The sequence below is a fragment of the Plectropomus leopardus genome, chromosome 4 (genome assembly GCF_008729295.1).
Source record: "Plectropomus leopardus isolate mb chromosome 4, YSFRI_Pleo_2.0, whole genome shotgun sequence".
Classification (NCBI taxonomy): Eukaryota; Metazoa; Chordata; class Actinopteri; order Perciformes; family Serranidae; genus Plectropomus; species Plectropomus leopardus.
Window position 1 is genome coordinate 23,353,517 of NC_056466.1, and position 23,420 is coordinate 23,376,936.

At 39.0% G+C, this 23,420-nt stretch overlaps 1 protein-coding gene across 1 annotated transcript; it reads right to left on the bottom strand.

The window, feature by feature from the left end:
* Window positions 1–740: 740 nt before the first annotated feature.
* On the bottom strand, window positions 741–23,117 carry LOC121941817 (adhesion G protein-coupled receptor E5). The gene is made up of 17 exons (XM_042484698.1): window positions 22,793–23,117; window positions 17,845–17,919; window positions 17,187–17,327; window positions 16,928–17,059; window positions 14,579–14,722; window positions 14,219–14,262; window positions 13,092–13,202; window positions 12,840–12,993; window positions 12,585–12,704; window positions 12,297–12,499; window positions 11,969–12,136; window positions 10,630–10,824; window positions 5,655–5,872; window positions 5,355–5,513; window positions 4,377–4,545; window positions 4,087–4,188; window positions 741–2,625 (listed from the first exon to the last, which is right to left on the bottom strand). Exons 1-17 carry the CDS (start codon window positions 22,821–22,823, stop codon window positions 2,584–2,586), a joined length of 2,208 nt encoding a protein of 735 aa, XP_042340632.1. The 5' UTR covers window positions 22,824–23,117; the 3' UTR covers window positions 741–2,583.
* Between the last annotated feature and the right edge of the window lie 303 nt (window positions 23,118–23,420).

Genomic DNA, 23,420 nt, shown 5'->3' on the forward strand with positions numbered 1-23,420 from the left:
CCCTTGCCTATGTAACATTTTAGCCTGCAATAAAGTAGAGGGCTAAAGATAGCTGCCAAATAGCTACATTTAACTAACTTCACTAGAGTGGAGAAGTTTGATATTTCCACCAACGTAACTTAAAATTAAATATAAATAGCCTCCAAAGAGTAGACCCACAAGTAGGCTACGCTAAGCCAAATTTGTTGAAAGAGGGCTGAGCACAAAATTGTTTCCTTTACAAACGAAAAGCTGAAGTCTTAAGCAATAAAATACACATTTGCTGGGTTTTTGATGCTCTGCTGTGTATAACCAGTAGCAAATGTTAGCCAATGTTAGCCAGCAGTTCGTTTTTCTGTATAACGGACATTACTGAGTGAGTCTGCTATGACATGTGTTACAATTATTATTACGAATTTTAGTCAAGCAAAAATTACTGATAATCTCATTTTTAGTAGCCCATACCTGAATAAATTATGGGTTACTTTGTAAATGTTCACTGCTGAAATATTGAATGGTTTGTAATTTCTATAATGCTCCTGGCAGTGAGGTCTCAGGAACAGTGTTCGTTCATCAGCTTCTGATGTGAGGCAACAGAAAGCAGGGGAACAATTTTGCAACTGATGAACATACTGACAAATTTTAGGCTTTTATACTGAAGGTAGACTCAGTGTGAGTCATGCTGACTATTTTTTTCTGTCTACTGGATAAATATCCATTCATCCATCCATCCACCCATCCATGAATGTGCTGGAGACTAATGCTGATAAAAGCTTTAATAAAATTCGTGGTGCTTTAAAGAAAACAGTACCAAACAACATACAACAAAACAAAGTAGAAAAATAAGTTCATATACCTTCAAACATTAACTCCTATAGTATATTCTAAGAATAAGATCTTTACATTCACAAAATTCTGCAAAATGTGCATAGCTTTTTAACATAAAAATACACCTTGCAATGCATGAATAAAAGGTCACAAAAATGGTCACAAAAAAGTGCAGCCTCACAAAAGAACTGTGAAACAGTTTACTTCTTAAAACAAACACATCTGTAGTCTTAAACGAAGGATTAATCCAAATGTTTATCCAATCCAAATTGTAATTGTAATCCAAATTAATTTGGATTCCAAACGTTTTCTCTTTTTTGCTGCTGATCAGTGTGTCTAGACATTTTTTATTTAAAAAAAGAAAATATATAACTGATAGTTTTATTACAACAAACAAACTGTTCAAGTTCTGCACAAGAGGCTGCGTCTCAAGTCTTCTTGATTATCACATGCATCATGTGAGCAAAGATGTGCTGCATTATCATTTTTACTGCAGAAAAGTGCAACAGCACAAAAAAGTTCTGTACATTTCCCATTACACTTCATCACAATGATAAACACCTCTCATTTTAGGAATGTGATACCTTACAGTTACTAACATTGTGTGGAGACAGAGGCTGACGGCTACAACAAGACAACAAGACGACAAAAAGGAATTTGATTCCATAAACACAGTTTGATTACAGGAAGCTGAGGGCTTATCAGAAGGGTGGACCTCATTTTTGTGAATTTCCCAAGAAACTATTTTTTTGGGGTTGGATATGTTTTTCTGTTTCGTAACTAAAAGCCAGAAAACATATCCCCTTATAAACCAGTGACAAAAGGCACAGCTCAATAGCAAATCAAGAAAAAATCTTTAAAAACTAGCCACAAGTGATTAAAAATCACTTGTTTTGTTTGAAATCAAGAAACAACAGACATAAAATCCTTTATAGGAGACCACATATGATTTACAGGGACATGAGGTGAACGTCAGAGGCACTTTGTGGGTCAAAAGTAAGTTGTTTCTTTGCTAATATAAAATGCTGTTACATACAGTACATAGAGACAAATATTTTCTGTGAAGATCCCATCAATAAAAAGCACGCTCAACCTTATTTTCACATAAAACATTAACATAAAATACAGCGCAAACTATCTGCTCATGCTGTTAACATATGGAGCATCATTCATATTTTCTTGCAGCCTACATAATGTAGACTTTGTAGTCTGCACTTGATAATAAATACTCTGTCAGTATAGCTTTGAATCCTTCTGAAGGCAATACAGCTTATATTGTGATATGTTTTGGATGAACTGGTAAGAAAAGTTTTCACTTTCACTTCCTGAATAAGCACTTGTAGAAGTTGGCTACTTCTTGCCTGCTGTGACAATAATGACACACTAAAACCAAATTTCAGTCATCATCAAAACAACATGATCCAACATCAGTGAGGGGAAAAAGAAGCAAAAATAAGAGGTCAAGGGTAGACTATCTGATGCATAATGCAATTGATTTGGCAGATGATGCCATTCATATAACTGGATTTATTTTTTCTTTTTTAGTTTGATCCCATTAATTTCATTTATTCCTTGTCAAACATCACATGACCCAGCATGACCTCCTTGGGGGGCCCTGATTATCTTTACCAGTGCTTCAGTTGACATCAAGGTGAGTAAATAATGACTGAATTTTCATTTGAAGTCATCCAAACCTTTAAAATCAGGGCAAACTTAATCCAGATAATGTAAAGATGTGATAGTCTGTCTCTGGGGTAGAATAAAAGATAGAGCGCTTCATATCTGGGATTCTCCGGTGTGCTGCCCACTCCGAGAACCCTACATGAACACAAAAAACACAGACTCAGAAACATAATGTGTTTACAGCAATGAAGGAAGTACAACTTTTTTTTTTAAGTAGCTGCGCCACAATGTAAAAATATTCAATAACAAGTATAAGTCTGGCATTACAAAGTATACTTTAGTCAACATTCATAATTATTACTGACCAAATGTACTTTAAGTATCAAAAGTATTATGCATCGTGCAAAATAAGTCATGCTATATATACAGTATTATATTACTAAGATAAAGCTGTTTATTCATCATGCAAATAACATTTCATGTTGCTTATTTCAATGCTTATGCATTATATTTTGTAAGACAATGATATGTTTTGAATGTGAAATTTAAATCTCCAAGCATTACATTACTGAAAATATCATAAATGCAGTGAAATAAAAGTTTAAATCAAAAAGTGTAACATTTCCACCTGAAACATTTAAGTATTAGGTAGTATAAAAAGGAAATACTCAAAATTGTACTGAAGTACGATAATTGATTGCAGGCGTTTATGACTTAGAGACAGCGCTGGGGAGTAATTAGTTACATGTAATGGAGCTACATTGTAATTATTTACAGTTACAGACAAAATATCTGTAAATAAATTACAGTTATTAACAAAATGTTTGTGATTACAAATCGGTTACATTTGAATGTATATATATTTTTTTTTTTATTGAAATGTTATGTGCATGTGTAGGCCTATATTTACATGTAATTTTGTTGGGACGACCCTGAGGGTGTCATCTCTGTGCTGCAGATTCACCCGTCTGTGCTCTCTTGCAGCTCGCTGCTCGTTAAACTGGGAACACCTGAGAGTGTTCAGCTTGAATAAGCCTGTGTACAGCTACTTGCTCTCTGGCTGCAGCATCTCTTTGCCCTTCTTTGGTTTGGTTTTGTTGCCTTACTGCTTTGTTTTGCTTTTATGCACTTTTACAACACACACACACATCTCACACTCATGCACCAAACACGCTACTGTCAACACTGACTTCCACGCTCCACACTGTAAATATTAAGATAAATCTTTAACTTAGTCCAATTTGGTATAATTTGATTAAATAAATATTTTTTGTTCAATTTTGCCATGGTGTGTCTCCATTATAGTCTATATGAGCTTGGTAATGACAAGAATATAATGTTCACTGTGTTGCTTTGCGTGTCTTTAGGAATGCCCTTTTTTGGCATAATTTGACAATGCGGGTCATTAAAGCCATTTTAGACAAATTTGAGTGTATGCACTTGTGTTTTTAGGCCTTTTCAGCTTTATTGCTCAGTTTAAAACATTTGACAGAAAAGTAATCGAATTTACTAAGTCACATTACTTTTGTGATGTAATTAAATAGTTATTACATTTTTACGGGGTAAACTAGTAAATCTATAACCTATTACATTTCAAAAGAAACCCTCCCAACACCGCTCAGAGAGAGACAGTGAGAGGGGTCACTGGATGCTTACTTGTGACTGACTGCTGGAGGGGTTGGTACTGCTGAAGTCCGAGTATCTCTTCTTTTGTGGTGTGCAGATACAGGACAGGAAATGGGCGTACTCGTCTCTCACCTGCAGAGGGCAGCAGGACATCAGTAAGGAAAATATACAGCTCAAAACCGTATACTCTCTGCTCAAAACCTTGAGTCTTTGTTGTTACGCTTTCTCTTGTAGCTGAATTTTTATGATTTTATCTAATCTCTCTCTCTCTTAGTCTCATGCATACTGATGCAGCTACGCACACAACTACTGTATCCTACCTGTTTAGACAGCAGGCAGTGCATGATGAAGACCAACGCTCCCTGCAGGCTGTTGAGGATAGTGAAGATGTATGCTATAGCTGTGGAGCCCTCGTCAAACATGAAGGCCCCAAACACCCACATCAGACCCAGTATGCAAATCTGGGCGATAGCTGTCACTGTGAAAGCTCTGCAGATGAAAAAAAAAGGGTGGATGGGGGGGGGGTACGGGTCAGACAAAAAGCAACAGATAAAGAATGAACAGAAAGATTCACATGGATGACTCAGTTACCACTGCAGTGTCTGGAAAACCCCTAAAGAGAGGATATGAAGAGAAAAGGAGGATGGGTGCACAGCAAAGCAGCAGTTTCTACTGACAGCCGAGAAGTGAAAGACAACTGAATGTCACAGATTAGCTTAAAAGAACAAATCCATTCAAAGAGATGGATAGCATATAAAGTTTAACCATCTAGAACTTCAAGTTTTAATATCAGTCCCTCAGAATCCTCCAAAACTTTGGAGAGCATATCACATATCACATTTTCTAATGCTGAGTTTTTCCTGACTGAAAAAAATTCTCCCTTTATTTTAGCACAAGAGGTTCACATTCCCAATTCCCTGGACTAAATTAAACTTCACTGATTAATGAACCGGTGTATCCAAGAATTTTCTGCAGCTGCACGTGTTTATGCAGTGTCGTCTCCAAATGCATTGAATGGAGTTGAAAAATGAGCATGCATAGATGGAGCTGGGAGTTGGGGGTTGGGAGCTCCTCAGTAGCATTAGAGAGCAGAGTTGGTACTATGAAAACATTCGCTACATTTTCCCCCACCAAACTCTCACATTCTTTCCATCCATGCATTTTTCAGTTCCCAAAGCTCCATTTCATACATACTGACATGCGCAGTAGAATAAGTGAGGGTCACATTACTTCACACATTACAACAACAAGACGAGTCACACAAAAAGCCATAAACATGCAAACAAACACAGACTGACTTGATTTTGTGCAGTTTGGAGAGGTCTGGGTTGAGGCTGGTGAATTTCTGGGCGAGCTTCCAGACGGTGACGATGAAAAAGAAGACATTGAGGATGATGATGAAGCACACAGGGCCGAAGAAACTCCAGATGAGGCCGTCTTTCAGGGACAGCCAGCAGCTAGTTAGGAGGAAGGAAACACATGTACTTGACAAGGTTTTTCCTGATATCAACCAGATAGATAACAGCAAGTCTGTGTAACACACTGATGTAATCGCCATCACACATCAAGTATGCAAACACACATGCAGTAACACTTACTACTGGTCCGTGCCGTATCCGTCTGGTCTAGAGATGGCAGATATAATGAGAATAATGAGGGGGAGCCCGTAACCAGCGAGGTATAAGTAGAGGGGCCGAATGGTGGCATTGAACACCAGGACCACCATGCGGTACAGCTGCACCCCTTCTAACAGCATCCAGGTGAACACTCCCAGGAAGAAGAAGTGGAGCATCGCTGCAACAAACCTGCAGCCGCCCTGAAATGATGCAGCAAGACAACACAAAAAAGGACAAGATTAGAAAGAAATAAAATGTCTCACAGCAGAAATCTGACGAAAATTTGACAATTATGACCTCAAATAGATTACAGTCAGATTATTTAAATCCTGGTGGTAGGAGTTAGATCCTGAGAGGGACAGCTCACATCAAAATCAAAGCACATGTTCTTCCTCTTACCTGTAGTGCTGTTTATCAGTCTAGACTGCTTTGGTGTGAGCTGCTATTGAGTATTGGAGATATCAGCCTTAGAGATGTCTGCCTTCTTTCTGTTATGGAACTAGATGGCACTAAGCTTGTGTTGCTTAGTGTGCCAAAATAATTATAATAATAATAATAAACTCACAACAATCTCTCTTTCCATAAATCATGACCTGGTCAGTTAAGATCAGACCTTGTTGTGAGCAGTTTTATGTAGGAACTGTTTTCACCAAATTACACTGTCATGAGAACGAATCTCTCATCCATGAGTAGATGCACGCTTCCTTCTGTAAGGTCATATGATTGGCAGATGTAATTCAATAGAAAGAAAAAAGCTCCTCAGTGAAACTGTTCACAATTAGGCCTGTGGATTATCTTGGGTAACTAGGTCATAATCTCTGAAAAAAGACAATGCTGTTGACTTTTTAATTTTTTTTTCCCGCTTCTAGCACCAGTCGAGAGTCGAGAGCCATTAAGTTCCACTATATTAAAGAGAAGGCGATTATCTCTACGGCCGATATTTTCAACACTGCAATTCACACCAGAACAAACTAGATGGATAAGTAACACTATGGGTAAGAGAAAAAGTATATTCATGCTTTAAGTAAGAATACCACTCAAAATGTCTCATTTAGGCCCTTACAAAACTTGTATCAATGATAATAATATGAATGTATTATTATCACTAATCCATTAGCATTGGACCAACAATTAAATATTGTAGCACATTAGGTTGGTAAATAAAATCTGCAGCAATTACTGTAATAACCGAAGCTTTCAAATAACTGCAGCTGAGGGAAAAATACATTCTCTCTGAAATACAGTGGAGCACCATATAAAGTTACATAAAAATGGAAAGTACATGTTCTTCAAAACATTACTTAAATGCAGTTATTTTGCACCACAGATTACGACACAGATGTCACAATGTTGCTCTCTTCTCCTAAGTGACAGCAAACAGTTGTCATTTTGTGATTCTCTGCTCCACTGTCAGCTTTCTTAAGAGCAGGCTACTGTTTCTGAAAAAGTCTCAAAGCACAGTTTCCCCCCCTTTTTTGCCTCCAGATAACCACAAGGGAATTCAACTGTAACGTGGCAGGAAGAGGGGCTTGAGGATTAATATTGCAGGAATGTTCTGATGTTAATGTGGAGAGCGCCTCTTTGGTTATTATCTGGGCTCTCTGCTTTGTTTCATGTAAACAGGAGGGTGTGTGGGGCAGTTCAGCCCACTGTCAACATTTTAATTCAATCACTGTGTTATTAAAGACAAGAGCAGTGTTCAAAACTGTCCCCTCATTCACTCACTCACTATTCCCTGTAGTGTGTATTAAATAGTGAACTATATATACGGAATAACTGAACGAGATTTCAGATACTACGCTGGAATTTTCTTCCTCTGGAAATACACGTCCACATTACGTTGCGGTATACAGGAGTAAAACAGAGTGGTGAAGGGATGATGTATTTTTGTAGGCCAACCAGGAAGTTGGCATCGCACTGGTTCCTTCGTCAAAAACCTTATGGGATTTCTGAATGGTATTTTCGATCATCGCCAAAAATAAACTCTATGAAGAACACAAGTTTATGAGATTTACACGTTTTGTTCAGCATGATAATCTTCACAGATGAACACCACTTTTGTGTGTTTTGGGCGTGAATGAAATCACCAGAAGCAAAAAGCTATTGTTAGGCTATAGGATATACACGAACTCGAACACGAACATGAATCGAGGTCACACGACTTCAATGCCACAGCTACAAACACTGTAAAACACGTTAAAAACACAATCAAAAAAATATTATCAATTGACAAATCTAGTTTGAGTGTGTATGTAAAGCTGTAAAGACAGATAAGTGGGTTGAGTTTCTGTGTCCGGTGTGATGACGTCGAACGTCCCAGACAAACACTGTTGTCCCATTTAGCCACTTGTTAGCAACCGCCTTTTTTAAGACGAGTAAAGCCTTAAAAGTTCAAAAATGGGTTTGAGCGCACATATTTTATGTTGCAGAACAAAACGTCTAAATATCTTTAGCCTGTGTTAACCAGAGACTTTATTGAAGGCATTTTACCGAAAACCCATAGACTTTAAGACGAGGGAACCGGAAGAGCAAAAAGGCTAATGGACTTCCGTGTTTAAGGACTCATTACTTCACCACTCTATAGTGGATAAAATTAACCGCTAAGAATGACCAAAAAAAGTCAAAATGACAAACACACTATAATGTGCCCTCCATGATAGGGACCGGTTTCGACCATAGCTAAGGTCATGTTCACAAGTGTGTTTGAGTTGTAGTTGAAGTAATGTAATATTTTGATGAACCTCATGCAGTTTTGTGCTTTAGTTGTGGTGGTGTAGGCCTACCTATGTGGATTATAGCAATTTAAAATTACGGACTGTTCCTTTAATTTTTACTATTTTCAGTTTAAATAAAGTGGTCAGTTAGGTGTAGTTTGCCTCTGATGTCAATGATGTAGACATCTTTTCAACAGTTTGTCCTTGGAGTTGAGCTGCCATGTTCTCGTGACTGACCCTTGACTCATAAAGGTGGTAAGTTGTTTAATGTAAGACAAAATTGAATTTTGCGATTAAAAGTGTTTTGCGGTCGAAAAAAAGCTTGCCTGATTTTTTCAGTGTATTGTTTAATTTTAAATAAACACACTGAGCCAATAAAGCCATGCGAATGTTAGCAAGTTCTAAATCAGCCTAATGTGTAATAATTTAGATGTATTTTTCTGGTTTTGTGAAAACTGTCAGCTGTTGTGTAACACTTCAAATAAAGCTGCCAGTATAGTGATGCTTAAGATGGTCTGTTATTAGGCTCTAATGCTATGCTATTGAACAGTTACCTTTCCTAGCACAATTGGCCCATGAATTTTGGTAATAACGAGAAAAAGCTGGGTTGACGTTTGTAATTTGCAGGTGCAGAACCGAGGTTGTGTAAGGGGTGTGGCTGCTCTTTAGCGCAGCACAGGTGGGTAGGCCATGTTAGGGTTTGTAGCTTGCAGCTAGTTAGAGGGCCAGGGCATGCAGCCCTCTTCCTAACGCTAGGGGGTGTGTATCACAGGTGTGTGTGTGTGTGTGTGTATGGTAACAAAGTTTAGCTGGTTCCGCTGTCATTTAAGTCGTCCAGGAACACCGAGTCGAGAGAGTGCGTGCCGCCCTCGTGAACGCGCGCAGGTGAGTCCGGTTGCTGAGCAGAGAGCACCTGGCTGTGTGAGAGATGCAGAGATAGCAGCTTGTTGCTGGCCTCTGTGACAGGAGTGACTCGGTATTTATGTTGGAAAGCGCAGAGGCGACGGTGATAAACGTTAACCTGGCGACAAAATACACGCGGTTCGGACTGGGTAAGTCTTTTTCGTTAAGCTAAGTGTTAACCAGTTTAGCATTGCTGTGCTAGTATGCTAATGAGCAGCGGTGTTGTTTATGCCAATTAATGTTACTCGTTGTCTTTTCACGTACGTACAGTTACCAAGTGGGATATTGCTGCTCAGCTAAACACAATTCAAGTTTAGTAGTGAATAGAAATGTGCCCTCCACTTGACGTAAATTGACTTTTTTTTTCAGGTAGATGATGGAAACCTCAGGCCTGGGCACAAGACTCACTGGACGAATTTAAGGTAAGTTATACTCCTGGAAAGAAACGTGAAAGTGTTATTATGGACTAAGCCATAATGTGTTTTTTATGTATGTTCAGAACAGAGAAAATTGTGTATTTAAACTGGATTTAAAGTGATTTCAGCCAATATAGTCAATGTGAAATGCAGATGATGTGTTAAACAAGACTGATAATGAGTCTAAACAGCAGCTCCTATTAATGTAGAAATAGTTTTTCAAAAATTACCATTGCCAATGCAATTTTGAACTTTCAGTCAGATAAAAGCTCATCAAGGCCCTGAAATATAAAATGACCTAAAACTGAGCCTCCAGCAGAAAAGATGTATGAACAAGACTTTAATATTGAAATATATATATATATATATGCGTGTGTATGTGTGTGTGTGTGTGTGTGTGCGCGTACACTGCTTAATTGCAGAATATTCACTGGCCTCTAGCTGTGTAGAAGGGATTCTGGAAAAATGGAAAGTTTGCCTCAACTCTGTGTTGCACTTTGTTATTCATATTATGCATATTTGCTAGGGATGATAAGCCATTAAAAATCTAATCTAATTTGAGCAAACAATAATATACATGAGGATAACTTTAACAAACTACTTTTCCTGAAACCACAAAACTAAATTGTTATAAGGCAGTGATTTACTTTGGTTAAAGCAAATGATTGAGTTAGAAATATTGTAAACTTAAGTTGACTTGCCTTGAATTTAAGTTGCATTAATGAAAACTATTAATGTAAAGAAAGTCACGTTATGAAATAAATGTGACTTAAAGCAATTGTGTTCATATAAGTTGCTAATATGTGTTGGGAAAAACTTTATTTAATAATTTATTTGTGTGTTACCCATTGAAGTAATTTTGCAGTTTTATTTTTACAGTGCAGTTCATGTAAGTGAAGTCACTGTTTTCTTGCACAAACATACCACAGGTTCGGTTCGTGAAATGCCAGCCAGAAAGATGAGGTCAGCCATGAAGAGGCAGATGCAGAGGTGCAGATGGATGGTGGTGCGGGTCCCTTGTATGGAGCGGCAGAACTTGAATGTCAGGATGCACAGTATGAGACATAGCAGCGAGATGGTCAGCCCTATCTTGGTCACCAGCTCGAGCCCAAAGGTATGCTAGTAGGGAAGACATGTGAGGTGATGTAATGGAGTTAAAAGATTATAATTTCTAACATATGTGTGTGCTTACACAATACAACAATGCAATAATGTTGGCACGGTTGCTTTAGAATGGCTTTTTATGGAAAATACCATTATGAGGTAAAAACAGACTTCTAAAATAAAATGAAATAGAAAAAGATGAAATAGATAAAGATAGATAGATGAAATAGAAAAAAAATTAAATGAAATTCTGAAAATTAACAATGAAAAAACCCTAAAAGTTGTGTATGCAACATTCTGAGAATTAATAAAACAACAAACCACTGTTTGCTCTGTAAATCTTAGTGGAGTTATGGGCAGAGAATGAAGTCACACCTTTGTGTTTGTTGTTATTTGTGCTTCACTGTAGTTTGGTCATTCGCTCCCACTGCATGTGCCACCGGCTAGCTCATCTACACCACTGTGCACTGCAAACGTGTGGCGTTTACCACTGATAACGTTGTTACAGAAGAAGCTCCCATAGATGCATAAAGACAAGTGGATATAGTGCTGGAGGCGTTGCCCTGTTCCTTTCTATGGAAGTTGCTCAGTGGCTCATAAAGTCAAAGAATCTGGATTTTCACGGTATGAAATTACCAAGCTCTTCTATATAGTTGGGCCCATAGAGCATGCATACTAGAGAAGTCTGGTTTAGACCTCTGTTTATTTCCTCCTGTCCCTCCCTGGTTAATATTATAACTCTGCCAGCACTGTTGTCGTTTATTAGCATCGGAGTTAGCACGGTTAGCTGCTAGCTGCCGGCTCGACCACCGCCATTTTTGAGAGGCATGGGCAGACAACTCATATTCTATGAATTTTGCAAAGACACCCTTCAATAAGGAGTTGACTTCTAATAATTTCTTCAGTTATTTCCTTAACTGTTGATTCAGTTATATTTTGGTGTTCCATTCATGAGAATCTGCAACTAGGCCAAAATTATTTCAATTGTTACCAGCAAGATACAGTTTGTTTCAGCTATTTAGACATAAGACATAACATTGATTTTCTTAGTGGGATTTCCCAGTCATTTTACAGAAAAAAGTACCAATAATATACCAACACTAAACACCTTAGTACATTTCATTTAGGTATTTAAGGTGTTTGTGTGTCTGCTTCTTACCTCTATGGGGTAGAGTGCCATGAGAACAGCAAAGCTGCTCAGATGTTCACATGTGCACACTGTGTGTGTGGCGTTGGACTGCTGTTGATAACAACCATCTGTGGACCAGACCCCTTTCTCAGTCCAGAACGCACAGATGTAGCCCACCTGAGGGGACTCCCTTTTGGCCTATGCACAAAACAACACCATCATGTCAAAAGTAGGCTTTGTGTTTCATTTACATCGTAATATTCCAGTAATTCTGATGGTTTTGACTATTATGGCTATATAGCAATACACTGGTCGAGGTTGGTCCACACTGAAAAGACTGTGGGACAGATGGGACTACCTTAAGATGTTTGAGGGTGATGTTGACACTGCGGCTCAGGTTCTGAGTGGATGGGTTGGAGACCACAACAGACACAACTCTAGAGGAGATCTGATAGGAGGAGGGATCCACGCCATTTTTTTCATGTCCTGTGAGCTCATCAAAGGACCGGTTGGCAGATATCTCGAGGTTCTTGTAGCTCAGCAATGCAGCCATAGCAAAACCTATAAAAAGACAATAAAAAACGATTGTTTTCATTGATAAACATTAAAATCGGTGCTGATTTGTCAGAGGAGAAGATTAATTTACCAGGGTATGATCCCGTTCCCGCTGCTGTTGTCCAGTCGGTGTCAAGTGCAGCATTCTCATTGGCCAGATGGATTGGTCCAGTTGGTGGTGTCTTTCCTCTCTGTACTGCAATCTCTGCATCTATTTGAACCGAACACTCATTTCAAATGACATGATTGATGTGAGCTTTCCCCAATTTCATCTGTTAAACTCTGCATATATCCTTGTCTAAAGAAAAGTCCTGTGAGCTTGTAATTTTTTTGAAGACACTGTTACCTGTCTCAGTGGTCTCTATCTTGGTGCGGTTGTCTTTGAGTTGTGGGCCGATGAGCATAATAGCGTTTTCCAGCGTAACGAGCAATCCACTCACATCCTCACTACTGTGCAGTTGACCGAGGGACAGAATGTCCTCAGTTGCTGTGAAAAGTTTCTGTCCAAGTTGCAGGACGAGAGAGGGAGATTGAGAATTCAGTGTGTGTTTGTGTGTGTAAAATGCATGTGTTTGAGTTTTGTATCGACTGTTCTGACCTCCAGTTGCGCCTCTCCATCGGTCTTACTTTCACCAGAGGTGCTTGGGTTAGACAGAGTCAAACAGTTGTTTCTCATCATGAACAAAATGTCTGCCAGGCCTCCGAGCAACTGAGAGAAAGAGAATAATAAGACCATTCAGTTTACTCTATTTCAGTTCATGTATCCCAAATCTTACAGGGCTGCAGTTAGCTTAAATGTTCTTTAACAAGACCCACAGTGCTGGATTATAACTGACCCCGTACTCTGAGCTGCAGGGACAAGTTCAAATTTAAAACCTATGTAAGAGCTTAAGACATTACAGGGATACTTTGTTTTTTTTAACCTGGGGTTGCATGGGGTACTTGACTTAAATCAGTGTATTACATGAAGTAGATGTCAGTCAGCACGCACTCAGAGTGGAGAAGCAGGCTGGAGTCTGACAGAAGTTAAGCTATGTACTGCTACGGAGGGGTCAGCAACGAAACATATTTTAGTCACCTAAAAAAAATAGTATAGGTTTAAATGATCTATATGAAGAGTATTTTCACTGCCTTTCCAGTGGAAAGCCTTCTGGAGGGAAAGTGACCAGACTCTATTGACAACAATAGCACACTGAACACAGAAGCTGCTGGTATACCACTGATTCCACGAGTTACTTATTTTGTGTTATTGTGTAACTTTGATGAAACTGAACTTACCCTTTTGAACACCCAAGGTCATACAATAACACAAACAAGCTAATGGATGGAGGCGGTGGTAGACCAGCAGCTCCTGTGCTCAGTGATGCTACATCACTGTTTTTCTCAGTGGAGTCTGTTTTTGAAGCGAGTGATTTAACAGCTGTCTGACATTGTGGTAAAGCAGTGAAAATATTCTAAATATAGCAAACATTTAAAGTGATATTGTTTTTTTGGTAGAAATTTTTATTTAGGTGGCTAGTACATTTTATTGCTGCCCCATCCATAGCGGTACATTGCTTAGTTTGTGTGTCGGACTCAAACCTGCTTCCCCTAACTGGGGGCATGCTGGCATCCATATATATCATATACTGTGTTTGGATTAGCACCTTAAACAACCCTACTACAAAAAAAACCTGAAACTACCCCTTTAATGATAATAGTCTTATTTCTAAATGTTTATCGTACCGGCGCAGGCTTGCCTTCCCCACTGAAGCTGTCACATTTGAGCTCTAGATGGAACGGAGAGAAACATCAGATTATCATCTCACCAGCTGACTTTGATACTTCACTAGAGGATATACAAAAACCAGAATAGTGTGATAAAATCTTTATAGCAAAGCAGAAGCGCTTAACAGAAACTCAACCCCATTATCCTGTGAGACATACACTACCGGTTGTCTGGAATCAGATGAGTCAACACAGAAAGTACGCAGAGCTAGCACAATGACATCTGTGTTGGCAAGTTTATTCAAGGAGAGCGTGAGGTTTAATACAAGGGAATGAAAGTAATAGTGATGCAGATGGATTATGTACACATGCACTCACCTGAGCATGGGATCCTGTTGTAGCCATAGTTGGTGTATCCCTTTGAGCATTCGCACCAGTAACTCCCATTTGTGTTTTTGCAAGTCCCTTTCCTTCCACAGAGGTCTTCTTTTTGCTTTTCAGCTTCGCTGCATTCATCTATGTCTGTGTAAAGAGACGGAACGGAGACATAAGTCATACGTCATAATGAGTTGAGTAATGAGACCAGGACACGGTCGTGTGAGTCTTCCATTGTTGGCAAAAATATCTCAAAGACTTTCAGGCAACTGGTGTCGTGAGATGTTGTTGAGAGCTGCAATTTGTACTAGCAGGAGGCAGGAGATTGTGGTTTAGATCTGAGTACAGCGAGTTCCAATGGTTGCATCATGTTGAGTCAAAAGCACGTGATGTTTTCGAGATCAGACTAGGATTAGCAGTGTTTCATTTTGATGGAGGGAAGCCATTGCCCTTCTTCAGTTTCTTTCTTAATTGTCCACTTTTATTTGAATGTGAGAAACATGCCCATGTCTGTGTAACATTACCAAAAGTGTTGTCAGAATAGGGCTGGGCAATTTTACCTCAAATAAATATCACGATGAATTGAACATTTCACCTCGATTACGATTAATAAACATTTATTTTGTTTTTTGCTTCTTTTTTTAGTTTGTTTTTTGCCCTCAAACTTTTTTTGACCGTGTGTTAGAGTGTAATAAACATCTTAAACAAACTTCAGGTAAATTTAAGCACATTGTGCTAATAATACTCACCTCTCCTGACTATAGGACTCTGACTGAACCTTTGCTGTGTGCTATTAATGTTTTTTTTTGAGTAGGCCTAAATAATAGCTGCTGGCAACCTGCCATTATTTCCAGTTAGAGAATGTGCCTGTGGCCACAGGCCTCCAAATGACTAAATCTGCCCCTGGTAATAATGATGAGAGCTCAGTTCGGGATGCTGAATGAGACACAGAGCAATGCGTTTTCGTGTTTCTAAATTATTTCTTCAAAAGTCTGACGAAACATGAAACTAAAACAAAGTAGTCTGTAGAAGTCTGAACAAGTCACTTTCCACTGCTGAATATTTGTCTGTTCATTCAGACACTTGGGTGCTGTGAGGAGAAGCTCTGCTCTGTTTATCTGTCTGTCTCACTGTGCTGCTGTCAGACCATCATCTGTTTGATCGTTGATATTGAAACGCTGTGGAAGCACATATGACTTGGTTGTCTCAGCTGTATTCTAGAGTCGTTCTGGAGTCATTTGCTGCATTACATGATTGTTCAACACTTTGCTGTCGCAATGTTTTGGCATGAGATGTGTGAGAGTTGGCAATTTAGGTGGGGAAATGATTAACAGAATTAAAATAAATAAATAACTGACATGGGCAAGATTGCGCCGGTTAGAAGTTCTGAATGTTGTTTTCGATTACTTTTCGATTAATTGTCCAACCCTATGTCAGAGTTCTGTTTTTCACTGACAAGACGACACGAGAAGATGACATTATTATCACAATTTCCCGGCTGTTCTGCTTAAAGTCAGTTCTGAAAAATGAAATAACACATTCTACTTAAGCAGCAATCTCCAGGGCTGAAAAATAAAGCATGCAGTTCCTTTAACAGCCACTTGAAGCTGGCCTCAGAAGTGAGTCAGTCCCCATAGACACCTATGTTAATATGCCTGAGTTTAAGCAGAAATAAACATAGGCATAGGCACTAAAGACTTGAAGCGACCAAGCGCGGTCGAGTGTGCCTTAGCGGGTAACTTCTTCTGGTGGAGCAGCTGACTTCCAGTTTAGCTTCTTTGTTAGCTTGAATGGCAATCAAATAATATTATCTTGTGGCTCTTTACAAATGTTATCGAGATAAATGGATTAAATACTGATAGTGAAATGAGTCATTTTGTGGAAGTTTTGACGCTCACAAAAATGTATCCACTGATTTACAGACGTCTCTTTCCTAATGTAAGTCAATAGAATAAGTCTTTCTGCACCCCTGGGCATCGTGTGACGGACCTGGATGGTGTTATTCCACCTTGGCCACTATGTCAAATTTGCTTCAAAGTCTAACACACTTCCTGGGAGCTTGACGAAAGGCCTGCTGCCGTAGCCTCTTCCTGTCCTGGTTGCTCACACCACCACACACCTGGCCAGTCAATATGTTCAGCGGCTGTGCCTTTCAGATTGGCTTTTCTTAAAAATTACAAAATTTGTCGGAGGCAGCCACCGTCAATTTACAGTTGGGTGGAGTTGATTAAACATGAAAAATACAGTAGACTTTGTGCTGACCATCCTTGATTGACATCTCCCTCACTCTCCTGTTCTTTCTGTGCCACCTGCTGCAGACAAGTGCAGACATTGACATGTAAATATGCTCACCTGTGCAGTTTCCAGAGCTACTGGTGGCATTGGTGTACCCAGAGTGGCAGATGCACTTGAAGCTCCCGATCAGATTCGAACAATTAGCAGCAGGACCGCAGATATTGTCAAAATCAGTGCACTCATTGATATCTGTCAGAAAATCAAGTGAAGATGGGTAAAACCAGTTGGGTAGGGGAGAGACACTGGTCTCACACACACACACACACACACACACACACACACACACACACACACACACACACACTCACACACTAACCTTTGCATTGTCCATCCAGCGTGAATTTAGTCTGCCCTTTGATGTTTTTGAAACCTGACTGGCACTGGCAGTAAAAGCTGCCATGTGTGTTAATACACTTTGTGTAATTTCCACATGGTTGATCTTGGCACTCATCCATATCTGTAGATTTAAATAAAAAAATACATACAGCAAAGAGGATACAGTTAAAGTGATATGTTTCACAAAATAGTTCATAACAAAACATATGTTTTCTGTGGTTGTGTACTGGAAGTTAACTTGTCATTTTGATTTTAAGCAATCTATCTTATGAGCTTGTTTTCTTTGAGCACATCTGTCCATGATCACCAGTCTTAGGTTACAGCACTGCAGTAATGGTGCTTGGGCTTATTTTTTCTAGTCACTTGAAATTGTGGTGATCTAAGAATTGAAACTTCTTCAGCTGTTATTTTCATTGCAATCCACTCTGTAAATGAGCGGTGCAAGTTAAATACCTTAAATGGAAAAACAAAGTGTAATTTTACAAAAAAAAAAAGACTGCTTTGCTTGGTCAACTCCAGTCAGAGGTATTGCAAAAGCAGCTTATGTTTTGATTTGAAGCCACAACAAAAGCAATGGTGTACAGATACAATACAGTGATTGGGCAGGGTGAAAAGGAGAGGTCAAGGCAGATTATTACCAACGCATTCACGGCCTTTTGATGTTAAGCCCAGGTCACACTCAGGGAAACATTTCCCCAGCATACACAATAAGCCTGCAGGAAGAGAGAGAGAGAGGCCATTTAGTTTCATTTCACAGTTAAGGCAAAATCTGACAACAACAAGGAAGACACAGTAAAGCAGAGCAACCAAACCTGTGTGATGTGCCCTTTTGTAAGATAATCAGCCAGTCAGGCCTTTTTAGGACATTTCTAGGCATAATTCTTCCCAGAATGGGCATTTCAACAGCCGAACGAACCCTCGAGCTGGCTCCAGAAGCCACTTCACTTTTAACGTTTGCCTGAAGAAATGAACTCTTTTGCTATTGTCAGTCAAGTGTCTGTGCAACTGATTGAACTGCAAGAAATCACAGAACTTACCCAGGCTTAGGAGTTGAGAATGACATGCAGTTTAGCTGCTCAGCTATGACACAATTTCTAGTAGCAATGCTTATAATTGACATCAAATGGGATTCCAGTATCCTCGTACTCTAAAGAATTTCTGCCAAAGAGGACACAGTCTGCTGAGATTCACAGCAACAGTGACACAAATAAAAGTATCAACACATCAACAGAGGTAGGCAGCTCCCCATAGTTCCAAAATTCAAGATGAAGGAAGATATTTGATGATTTATTGGGGAAGGTACAGTTATTTCGACCATAATGACAGTATAGCTTTACAACAAAGGTATGGATTATGTTGATTTATGAGTGGTTTAAAAGTAATTATAAGGAGTTTTTATCAACCACACTAGCAGTATGGCTAGAGCTGAGTAGGTCAGTCGGTCCAAGCCTTTGGTCAGGATTGAAATATCTCTGCAGCTACTGGATAACTGTCATGAAATTTGTACAGACATTCATGGTCCCTTAGAGGATGGAGCTTAATAACTTTAGGTTTTGGCCGGTCTTTAAGTTTAGCACCACCAGTGGGTCAATTTTATTACTAATCATATGAAATACCTCAACCTCAACCAGACTGGCACAAACTTTTGTACATTCATGGTTCCCAGGGGATGAATCATGGTGATCATTTAACTTTTTGTATGAACTGTCTCAACACTATAAAATATGGTGCAGATATTCTTGTTTACCTTAGGATAAATAGTAATAACTCTAGTGTCCCCTTATTTTTATTTCATTTTTGTCCATCAAAAGGTCTAAATTTCAGTTTGTTCACTACCTTGGTTCATAATCAAAATCCTGTTGACATTCCCATCAACATCAACCGTACCCAGCTTTTAGTGCTACTTAGTGAATGTTGACATGGTAAAATACTAAACTAAGATGAGGAACATGACAAATATTCTATCTGGATGAGCATATGTTAGTATTGTCGTTGTGGTCATGTTAGCGTCCTTCAACATCGACATGAAGTTATCATTTTTAGCTACTTAAGCATGTGGCTACAAGCACTGCTCAGCCTATGTACGACACACAGACACACTAGCATGGCCATACTTGTGGTTGATACATGTGTTACCAATCCATCATAGCTGCTGTGGCTGCATGGGTGCATGGGTGTAATCTAACAGAGTCGAAGAAGTTGAGGTTGCAGACCAGAAACAAAACCAGTCACTTTGATCATCTAACCCATCTATGAGAGCGAAGTCTTCAGGAATTTATTTCAATTGGGAAAGGTATAATTGTCCTTTAATGGCAGCTAGTGTTGACCATGTTTCATGCTATCCAGAGATGAAGACAATCATGTTGTTATGGTAATATCCAGGACGATGGTGACAGTGTAAACATCTCATCAGTCAGAACTCAGAACTTATTCAGAAAAGGCATTTCCATATCCCATTTAGCTTTTAGCATTTAGCACTGGTAAAAAAAAACCCGACTTCAAGTCTACTTCAAGTGTAGACCTTTTTTGCGCAATTGAGGAAGTTTTAAGAAATTTTTCCATTTCCATACAGCGTCTCTAAAAAAAATACCTCTAATTTTGCATAAAAATACATTTCATGAAACACCACTAGTGTGTCTCAATCATGTGTCCAATGCAAACTGTCTTCCCCTGTTCCCCTGGGAATGAGAATATAATTTTTTCAAAAAGTGCAGCTTCTTGTTTACTTAAATCATCACTTAACACAGCTGGTAAGAACGCTTGTTTCCACGATTTTGTTGAATTTTGTATTTGCATGGTTTCTCCTGCTAAACTCCAGCCATGGATCCACCTCTTGCATGTCAGGTTACACCACAGCACAGGACACATGTCAGTCACATTGTGTCACTGGTAAAGCAGAAAACAGCCCCCTGACCCAATATGTTGTGAGTTTAAAAAAAAAACCTCTCCTGTTTCCCTCCTTCAATCACAATGAGCCCTCTGTTGTCGCTGGAGCTCCCATAGTAACACCACTTTAGGAAAACCAGGCTGAGTTTGACAGGGACAGTTAGTGTGTGAAACAGTGTGACTGAGTCAAACTTTATGACTACATATCTGTTGACTGAAACAAAGTCTGAAATCATACAAAGGGGAACTTTGTGCTCCATTCGCAGCTGACTTTCATTCACTAGTAAGCACAGTGGTGTATGAGAATGGCTGTCTGTAACATAAACTGTCTTTTTTATCCTGTCTGTCTTCCTGTTGCATTATATCTGAGCCTGAGAGAAGTGGAAGTAAGAAAAACAGTATCGGCCTTGTTGCATACACCATAGTTTGTCTCTATCACCAAGTGTGTTATGTCGCATGCACATGAGAGCAACTGCAGTTTCTTGTATTCAAAATGTTTCATTTTACTCTGATCAAAAGTCAAGCTGACTAATAACTACTGCCACATGCTTATAGTTCAACGCCTGCTAACCTTTGAAAAGACAGTCCTGAAAAAAAAAAACCTTGGTGGTACAAAATGAACTTACATTGAGGTCTTGTTGATTATAAATAGAAAGAACCATGGACCGGCTCCAGTTTGTCTTTGATAACCTAGTAGCGTAAGTACAGAAACTCAAATTATGAACAGCTGATCTGGATCTCCTATAGTAAAAAATCTTTGAACACAGTACTGTTTTTAGGGTTATAAATCATGGAGAAAAAAAAGAGCTTCTCCGAAGAGAAAAGCATCATGAAGTTTGTATAGTGGCTGTAGTTGTCGAAATCTTTTTTACTTTTGATAACCGATAACTTCTCAGAGAAATATGTGCTTCAGGAATCGAGGTTGATATGAATGACAGAAACCAAAACCATAAAACCGTGTGCTAGAAAACCAAACCACTGAGCAGTAAGAAGTTAAAATGCTCTGAAGAGCTGAGGGAAACTGCAGACTGGGGTAATAATTATTGATGGGTGTGTCACTGCGAGCGAGTGGTGGTGGATGAAGTACCTGAAAGCCACACTCGAGTAAAAGTACAGATTTCTTAACAGAAAAAGATTTAAGAACACCAATTAGAATATAACAATACTTTAAATACTTAAGTATTGAAAGTAAAAGTACAAGTAAATGCTGTTAATAAAAACCTAAGCAGTCAGAATCTTGAGTATTATGGCGTTTCTTCTTGCGAACTTCTTTGTAACATACACTACCTTAAAAATGGATCCTACATTACACTTAAAGAAAAAAACAAGGTCTTTTCTACTACATAAAACATTTAAAGAACAAAATTCTGTTTTCCTTTCTTTCCTATTTCCTAGAAAGTAATTAAAATATTTAGGGGGAAGTGTAGTGGAGTAGAAGTAGGTTGACAGAAATATCAAAACTCAATTAAAGTACAGATACTCCCAAAATACTGTGATGAATTATTAATACATGATACCACTGTGAGCAATTACACATTTACAATTTACATTACACATGGTCTTTTGCGCCATTGTTCATATAAAGATATTGGTCAGAGCAGCTTTAATAACTAGTTTTGTTATGTTGAAGACTTCTGCTTTTGTTGCAACCATGAAGCAAGAGTGTGACAGGAAACATGTTTGGCTGTGATTAGGGAATAAAAGAGCAGTAATCAATAGATAAAAAGATAAATCAGAATAATACTGTTTTATGATGATGGACACTTTTTCATGCAGCATTACACTTATACTAGATACATAATACTTTTATTATAGTGTTATATACTAGTTCAGTACAACCTATCACTTTTTGGATATAATTTAATATTACATGCACAGAATGGCCTATATTGAATGCATGTATGCTAATAATAACATGGTCAACATATAATGTACGGTAATTAAAAATACAATCATGTATGACATCCGTACAAAAATGAAATTAAAAGAACACGTTATGTACACAAAGGTATACGCAGTAATGATTTTGTATTTTACTGGTAAAACCAGTAGGTTATAAATATGTTGGTGGTGAGCTTCTGAAATCTGCCTGTCACAGACAAATAAATCCCATCCCATTAAGGGTTGTGGTTTACTCAAACAGGAGTTTAGGTTCTTTCTGTTGTGAGTCGCTGTGTGTCACCAGACCTCCGCATGCCGCCACAACTCATTCCAGCTCTGACTTTATTCTCTGATGGCCGAAGAAGCTTCTCTAACCTGACTGACCCGGTCAGTCCTTCAGGTCAGTCCAGTTATTACACAGCAGCCTCTCTGACCTCTGTCCACACATCACAGCAGCAAACACAGCCGGCTGCTCGGCGCTCACCGTGGCTGATGTTGCACGTGACCTTGAAGTACTTTCTAAAATTGACAACTCACAAGTTGTGACCACTGGTAATAGATGAAATATAAGTGGTTGAGTTTATTTTTAAGTGAGAAATTCAGAAATAGAGGGTAAAAAAAACATTTATGTATGTTTATATAGCTGCCACATATTAGTAAAAAATGTACAAAAGTACATCAACTGAAGTGTTACAACATTTCTTTCCTTTCCGCTTTTTATTATGTCTTCTTTCCTTAACTCTCACACACCCACCCAGTCATTCACACACACACTCACAGTCACACATGCAGACATTGTGCTCTCATTGATAGACTTACCAAGAATAAGTAGCTCCTTCCCAGACGCCATGCCAGAGGAAAGATTCCCACACAGCTAATGACCTTAACACGACTATGAAATAGTTGTAAATCTTTTAAATCTGGTTGCTGTCCTGTGAGAAAAGTTTAGATCCTTTCGCAAAGTTCAAGAAAGACTTTTCAGACTTCTCTGTTGTCCGAGGTCCGTAAAATCCACAAAGTATGAGAGTGAAAAACAAAAATATAAATCCTTTCTGTAGAGGATAATTGTATGTGTGGCAGGAAAAATAACAGTGAACCTTCACCAGCTTTCTTCCTCTCAGATTCAGACTCTCAGTCTGAGCAAGCCTCGCTCTCCCCTGATTCCCCACCCCACCCCTCTCTCTCTCTCTCTCTCTCTCTCTCTCTCTCTCTCTCTCTCTCTTTCTCTTTCTCCTTCTCTTCCTTTCACTTATCTGTGTGTCCCTGTCTCTGTCACGTCACTCGTCCTTGCTCTTTTCTTTCAGTCCATATCTTTTCATTTGAACGCATTTCTCACACTGGCACCGTATCACATTGCTCACACAAACCCCCCCTCTGTCCATGCCGTCTTTCACATTTCCCTTTACGCTCCACTGGGCTCTATTTCAGGAGCTATTCACAGTACTCT